The sequence below is a fragment of the Fundulus heteroclitus genome, unplaced genomic scaffold, assembly GCF_011125445.2.
Source record: "Fundulus heteroclitus isolate FHET01 unplaced genomic scaffold, MU-UCD_Fhet_4.1 scaffold_505, whole genome shotgun sequence".
NCBI classification, from domain to species: Eukaryota; Metazoa; Chordata; class Actinopteri; order Cyprinodontiformes; family Fundulidae; genus Fundulus; species Fundulus heteroclitus.
Window position 1 is genome coordinate 74,629 of NW_023396929.1, and position 7,745 is coordinate 82,373.

Here is a 7,745-nt window from a genome sequence, read left to right on the forward strand (position 1 = left end):
AATGCGCGCTTCGCGGAGGTTCTGCGCGCCGGTCGCCCCACTTAAAACCGGCCCGTTTAGCGCTATTCAGATTAGTTATGACTTTCATACAGTAATAATAATATTTTACATGAATGTGATCACGTTTGCATCTTGATCACACTTGATCGCGCTGTGCTGCTGCTGTAATAATGCGCGCTTCGCGGAGGTTGTGCGCGCCGGCCGCCCCGCTTTAGCGCTATTCAGATTACAGTTATGATCATCACTTTATGAATGATCATAAGTGCGGGTTTTCTTTGATTTTTGTCTACCTCCCGCCAAGAAAATAAATTGAAATTACACTTGGTATTATAGCAACAACATTATACGAACAAGTAACACGATTATATTAACAAGTGTTGATTCATTTTTGATAGAATTATTATTAATATATCCTAATTTTATTTTACTTAATTCCCGCCTAAAATAGCGCGGTTTTAAAAACAAATGGAAATTACACTTGATATAATATTGTTACTACAACACCAACAAGTCTTACTTTTGTCTTTAATACATTTATTGCAAAAAAGTTTATTATAAATTTTTTTTTTTTTAAATTCCCGCCTAAAACAATGCGCTTTATTTGCAGTATAGTACAATTTTTGATACCTGGTGATGCTTTATAGCATCAGTAAATGGTAAATAAATGCTGCTGCTCATTTGTAAGTTCTTTAAATGCTGATTGTAAAAATTGACATAAAAATCCAGAGTAATGATCGTGCAATATTTCAAATGATATTTCTACCAGTCACATTGTGCTTATGCTGCTCTCCTTTTAGATCATGTATGCGTATCCCGTGTTCCGTAAAACTCCTCAGGGTCGACTCCTGATGGGGCCGACTGAGGAGGCAAATAGGAGTACGGTGGTGGTGGCCGGGAGGGCCCGGCGTAAGGAGGAGGTTCTGGCCGAGGCCACTGCCTTTGTGAGGCAGAACGGAGGGGATCCTGGTGACCAGTTCCTGGTTCTGGCTCATTGTAAGATCCAGTTTGGAAAACACCAGAACCAGAGGTTCCGCTGGCTGCTGGAGAACTCCCTGGGTTACGCGGTGTACCTGGTCAGCAGCATCATGGGGGAGGAGGAGAGGGACAACCCGCTGTCGGCCAGCAAACACCTGTTTCTCAGGTACACCTCCCAGATCAGGGAGATAGGGGAGGCTGTGGAGGTGTATCGGAAGAAACAGGCCTTGCTCCAGGAGGCCCAGAGGAGCGGTGACTCTGGGTGTTTGATGGTGGAGTTTGGCGACTTCAAGGGCAGGTCCATGAAGGAGGTGTATGAGGACCCAGGCAAGGAGGCCCAGGCTCTCGTCACCTACCTGAAGACAGCAAAGGCAAGGCCCAACACCAACATGGCCCTTTTCAAGGACTATGTGCTGTAGAGGCAGGCTTCAGCTGTAGCCCACCTGCCCACTGTGACAGCTCCTTCCTCCTCCTCCTCCTCCGCTGCTGCTCCACCTGCTGCTGCTCGACCTGCTGCCACTCAGAGCAGGCCCCTGACGGCTGCCGGCGTTAACGCTCTGCTGGCACGTGGGAAGCATTTGTCTCCCTCACAGTTGGCACGAAAAATTGTTTCTCCAGCCAAACCCTGTAAGTACTGTGGTGATTTTCATGTTGTATACGTCATATAAAAAAAAAAAAAAAATATATATATATATATATATATATATATATATATATATATATATATATATATATATATATATATATATATATATATATATATATATATAAATAAAAATTAAAACACTTCTGACAGCTCCAGTGCCACGTGTCCCCTCTCCGTCTACATCCGCTGCCCGCAGACAGCTCTTTAACTGTGGTGAGCATCATTATCACACATGCAGATACTGGATGTTGGCGACGTGTGCTCACTTTATTATTTTACAGACGCTGTTGGTGCTGCTGGGGATTTTTTTAAGGAGCAAGACGACCAGGAGATGGTGACTGTGGCCTCGCAAGCTGAGGAAAAACTACCTCAAGGTATGTGAATCAGAAACGTTTCACAAAGTAATGTGTGTTTATAAGTATTTTTAAATGACCCAACATGTTCTTTTATCTTATTGCACAGAGAATTAGCACTGATCCCAGTGTCAGTCTACACTCACTCTTCAAAGCAAAAAGGGTATTTAAAGGTGTATGTTTATTTCATTTTATCCCGATCAGCGACAAAAGCTCCTTGTTGTCGTCTCACATGTCCCCTGCTCCCCCCCTGGATTAAGTGGCTGCACAATGTTGTAGTTAGAGGTGCTCCTAGTGTTGCTGTTGCTTTGTTTCACACTTGGCTCATCCCAGCTCACTTTTCTTGTTGTATCTGACCTAATGGTGCATGGGTGAAAATCAGAATGCTTTTCACTGACTCCTTCCATAACTTCACCGTCTCATCATCATATTGTCTCTCTCCTAACCATCATGCTTTGCACTAAACGTTGTAGCTTTGTAGCTGTCTGGTAGTGCTGAAAAACAAAAGCTGTGACAGTCTGTGCTTAACAACATACTAATTAGAACTTTTTCCACTCCAGCCTCAAGAGGCCCTGCTCCTCCTGCTCCTCCTCCTCCTCCTCCTCCTGCTCCTCCTGCTCCTGCTGCTCCTGCTCCTGCTCTTGCTCCTCCAGCGCTGTGGACTCCTGGCCCCGTGTTCCAGCCCCCTGCAGAGCTTCCTGGACACTGGAAGGAGCATCTTCCATCTTTCCAGCAGGACTGGATCCGGAAGGCTTTATTCAGGGCTAACCCTAAAACAGGGAAGCCAGAGCTGGTGCCACAGCTCACCTTCTGGTGGTACCCTCCCCAGCCTCCGACCACCTTCACCCAGCCTCCTGCCTCTCCTGATCTCTTCTTCTGCCGCCCTTTGTTTCTCTGGATGCCTCTGAAGATGTGGTCCATTCCACTCATCTGTGTCCAGCCAGCTTGCAATAGTCACAGGCTGACTGCAGCTGGCCTGTACAGCACTGTGCGCAAGGTGCTGGACATAGATGGGTGGTATGATATGGCCACAGAGTATCTAGAGTGCAAAGGGTGTAAGAAGAAGTATCCGGCCTGGTCAGAGGACATCCTGGGACAGCTGGACATGGGACACCGCAGGAAATTCCCCGCCCTTCTGACATACAGGCATGACACATTAATGATAACAGCAACGTTCTATAATATGCTTGTGCTGCACAAAACTAAATGGTGGAAAATGTCCTGCATCACTTTAATAAACACTGAGCAGAGCTATTTTCCTGTCTGTACCGTAGGTACTCATGCGACTACAGAGTGGTCATCCTGATGCGGGAGAGAACACAGGGCAACAGCGTCACGCAGCTTCACAAGAAGCTGCAAGAGGAGCACAGCGCAGCATGGACCCGCCGCACGCTGGAGTACTTTGCTGCCTGTGAGCCCTTCACTGACTCCTGTCTGGTCGAGCCGCCAGTGTTCTCTGCCCCCCCGCCCCTCCCGGCCCTCCCTAAACCCAAGTGGCTTCTGGCTGTGTACGCCAGGGACGTCCTGTCACGGCTGCCTGAGGTAAAGGCCAGAATAACCTCTGTCTTTGGCTCCGTGCTCAAGATGGACTCCACCAAAAAGGTAAAAACAATCAAATGTGAATGACTGTAATTGCTTTTATTTATCTATCTATCTAGATAGATAGATAGACATGTGTATGTGTGTTTATTTTACTGTTTGTTCTTTTTTTTTTTTTTTTTTTTTTTTTACATAGGTTACCAAGAAACTGGCCGGTGCAGCTGCCAACACAGCTGGGTGGTGCACCAATGTGGGCAATGAGCACGGCCAGGTTCTGGTGTCAGTCCTGACAGCAGCAGAGGGCCATGGACTGTGGCCCATGGCGGCTGGTCTTATGAGGCGCTACAGGGAGGCAGGAGTGGCACCTCCTGCCATAATGTATGTGGACCGGGACTGCTGCAGCCCCCACGGACAGTCACAGGTCAGGGCTATGTTCGCTGAGTGGAGGGAGCTTCAGGTGCGCCTGGACATCTGGCACTTCATGCGGCGTTTTGCAGCAGGAGTCACCACTGAGGCTCATCAGCTGTATGGAGTATTCATGGCTGGACTGTCCAGGTAAAGTCTTCATCTTGTTTGTATATTTATTGTCTAAAGTCTAAGTCTAACAGAGAACATGAACTCTGTCCAGGTGCATCTTTGAGCTGGATCCGGCTGATGTTGCTGCTCTTAGGCTGGCCAAGCAGGGGCAGCTTCTGGCCCAGGGAGTTGGTCCAGTCTCTGAGAAGGCCCTGGACCAGATGATCACCAGGAGGGAGTTGGCTCTTCATTGCCGCAAGAGGACCAGGGGAGCAGAGGAGACAGCCAGGAGGATCAAGGCCCTGGTCGATGAGATGGACAGTGAGAAGGGGAGGGACACTCTTGGAGTGCCCCTGGTGGACCACGAGCGCATTCAGCAGGTCTGGAAGGACCAGCAGAGACACATCACCTGTATTCAGGACCCAGAGGGCTTCTCTCTGTACCTGAAGACAGGGACACTGAAAAAAGGTGGTGTGGACCTCTGCTGCTACCGCTGTGCTCGTGGCTCCACCTCCTTGGAGTCCTTCCACCTCCATCTAAATCGCTTCATCCCAGGTGGCTGATTTTATCTTTTAATGTTTTTGTTGTTGTTTTAAACGCAGAGAGTAAAAGTCATCTTCTTGGTTTCCCCTGCAGGGACCAGTGCCAGCGACGCCCACTTCCAGGCCTACCTTCTGGAGGGTCTGATGCGCTGGAACCAGGACCGCATGGAGGAAGCTGTGAGAGGAAGCTGTGAGCTGAGGATTTACAGCAGCGCTGAGAGGGAGGCCATGGACCGACTCAGCCGCAAGATCCTCAAGAGGCCCTTGGACGAGCGCTACCAGCCTCCTGGGTCATATACAGGCAAGAATGATTAACCTTAGCTCAGACGTGTTGGCAGAAGAAAAAACTGTTCTAGTGGTTTCTCTGGAGATGCATCCATGGTTTGCTGATGCCGACGTCTTTCCACTAACCAACACTGACATGCAGCGCTAAAAGGAATCCTCCATTTTAAAAGCACAGAAACCAAAGCAACACATTTAGTGGTAAAAGATGTTTTTATTCTTCCTGATGAATAAACAAAGTCTAAAGCAGGTCAGAGACTGAAAGAGCCTGGAGTTTCATCACTTTCTACTTTCACTTTTATTACTTTTTACTTTCCACCACTATGGAGTGCATGTTTGAATACTTCCTTAGTTCACATTCTTGACTAATAATCTGTATTCTGCATTCTTCTACAGGGGAGCTTCTTGGCATGGAGTACCTTTACAGTCAGTCTGGTCGTTCGCTGACTGTAATGGACAACCCAGAGGAAGAGGATCGGCTGGTGGAGCTGATGGATGATGAGGCGGTGCGCGATGAAGGCTTTGTGGAGGAAGAACCCGAGGACCTGACCGTGCCCGTCCTCTTTGCTCCAGAACACAGCAGCGTCCAGCAGGCCTCCAGCCCCTCTTCCTCTGCACCGTCCACATCCAGCCGAGGAGATCCATGTCAGCTCCTCAACCAGAGTCCTCTGCCTCCTCCTGTGCCGTCTCCCCTGCAGCGCTCTGTCCAGCCTCCTCTACAGCCTCCTCTACAGCCTCCTCCTGTGCAGCGCCCTGCTGATCCTCCTCTGCCTCCTCCTCTGCCTCCTCCCCTGCAGCGCCCTGTCCAGCCAACTGGAGCCTCTGGTCCTGCAGCATCAGCTGGGTCCAGTGTTGCAGACCAGGCCCCTGTGAGTAGACGACACGTTAGCTTCAGTGCAACATCACTGAGATTTTACATACTGTAATGTATTTTGTATTTTAATACTTTCATGCAGGCTGCAGTCCTCGGACCTGACGGCATCCCAGGCTGGGATAAGGTCCAGGACTTGGCCGAGTACCTGGTGTCCCTGCGTCAGGCGCTCTATCTGGACGAGCAGCAGGTCACAGAGACCATCCGTCTGTGGACCGCTCTGCCTGAAGGGGACAAGAGGCGGATCAATTATCAGCCCAGGCACCAAGACAAGCTGGCCCACGGCCGCTTTAAGGCCCCCAGGAATACGGGCGTCACCCCGGGTGTGGACAGCGTCAAGAGGTGCCTGATTGGTCATCCAGGGGGACCGGCTCAGTGGCCCAGCACCAGTCGTCTGGTTGAGGCTCTGTGCATTAAATTGTGTTCACTGCACAAGTCTCCAACTAAGAAGGATGGAGTGCGGCTTCCTCGGTGGACCAAGGTGCTCACGGACTACCACCACATCCGCGACCTGGTGCTGGACTGCCACCCCCTGATGGAGGCCACCTCACTTCAGCTTTTTGTCCTCAACCAGAGGACTCTGACACAGTGGTAAGCACAATGTTTTTTTTTTTTACTTGGACATTTGAAATAAAAGTATTGCAGTTAATTGTTATGGTAACAATTTTCCGGCTGCAGGTTTAATCGAAGGGAGAGCACGCAGGAGATCAGTGTCCTCACCCAGGGCCTTGCTGCAGAGGACCACATCGTTGTGGCCAGCTCACAGCTGCCTCCTCCGCGGGAGAAGCTGGAAGAAGTGCCGTCCCCATCAGGACTCCAGCATGAGTTTGCCCTCCCGCCGAACAGAGCAGGACAGGCTCCTAAGCTGCGGCCAGGCAGACGACCTGCTAGTGCCACAGTCGTGCAGCCCGTCACCCCAGCAGCTCCTCTTCCTGTCCCAGCTCAGCTTCTTTTATTGAACCCTGGGTCGACAGTGATGGCAGCAGGTCATCAAAGGGCTGCTCCTCCCCTGGCTCCTTATTTAACACCTGCCACACAGGCGGCTCCTGCACCCACTGCTCCTGCGTCTCTGTCCCGCTTCACTGAGAGGAACAGGCGACGCAGGGCAGAAGAGGAGGCCACCGGGAGCCAGAAAAGAAAGTACGTGCGAGAAGTGGCTTTTAACAAATGCAGCAAATGTGGGCAGCCAAAAACTAAAGAGTTTGGCCACAGCCGCTTCGGCAGCGCCACTTTCTGCCCCAGTGCTTCAGAGGGCAAATCCTTGGAGCAGTGGCTGGTAGAACAGCGGCAGCTGAAGAAACCGGGAAACCCACCCTGATAATGATGATGATGATAATAGTAATAATAATAATAATAGTAATAATAATAATGATGATGATAATGATAATGATGATAATAATAATGATGATGATGATGATAGTGATGATGATGATAATAATAGTAATAATAATTATGACACTAAAAATACACATTATTATTATTATTATTATTAACAATACAAATAAACACCAATGAAATCAATCAATCAAAATATATACCAACAAAACCAATAACATGTAAATAACTATATATATATATATATACACGCACATTTAAATATATATATTTATATGTATATACACGCACATTTAAATATATATATGTAAGTTACCTTTTAAGCTACGTTTTATATTTTTGTATTCTGCTGTTTTTTAATTTATATTACTGAATACTGTTATTATATTATCTGTTATAATAGTATTTATATTATATTGTTTATAAATGGAAGTGTGTTGTGTCTTGCACTTTGTTTTGTGAATAAATGCTGTTGACAGATTCTGATTAGTTGTGTTGCTTTTAATTGCCTTTCACTGTGGTGTGAAATGTTTCTGCCAGAGCTGCTGTCAATCACAGCAGCTTGTCTTTGAACAAAAGGCTCCTGCTGAGGGTCACAGGGGTGTCAGGGCAGGTGGCTGCTCATCACAGCAACTTTGATGTCCCCTGGGTGAATTTATGACTGCTGCAATTTAAAGGTACTGGGC

The 7,745-nt window shown here is 48.2% G+C and overlaps 1 protein-coding gene across 1 annotated transcript; it reads left to right on the top strand.

Moving 5' to 3' along the window:
- Window positions 1-531: 531 nt before the first annotated feature.
- Window positions 532-7,052, top strand: LOC118560892. The gene is made up of 12 exons (XM_036132430.1): window positions 532-1,602; window positions 1,772-1,834; window positions 1,903-1,995; window positions 2,535-2,561; window positions 2,610-3,120; window positions 3,249-3,576; window positions 3,710-4,068; window positions 4,142-4,584; window positions 4,666-4,872; window positions 5,250-5,722; window positions 5,810-6,315; window positions 6,403-7,052. The coding sequence occupies exons 3-12, from the start codon at window positions 1,953-1,955 to the stop codon at window positions 7,040-7,042; spliced, it is 3,537 nt and encodes a 1,178-aa protein (XP_035988323.1). The 5' UTR covers window positions 532-1,602; window positions 1,772-1,834; window positions 1,903-1,952; the 3' UTR covers window positions 7,043-7,052.
- The last annotated feature ends 693 nt before the right edge of the window (window positions 7,053-7,745 follow it).

Coding starts and splice junctions, on each gene's coding strand:
- LOC118560892 (XM_036132430.1), top strand. CDS start 1,953: ATGGTGACTGTGGCCTCGCAAGCTGAGGAAAAACTACCTCAAG. Junction 3,121..3,248: donor CCCGCCCTTCTGACATACAG/GCATGACACATT, acceptor TCTGTACCGTAG/GTACTCATGCGACTACAGAG. Junction 3,577..3,709: donor AGATGGACTCCACCAAAAAG/GTAAAAACAATC, acceptor TTTTTTACATAG/GTTACCAAGAAACTGGCCGG.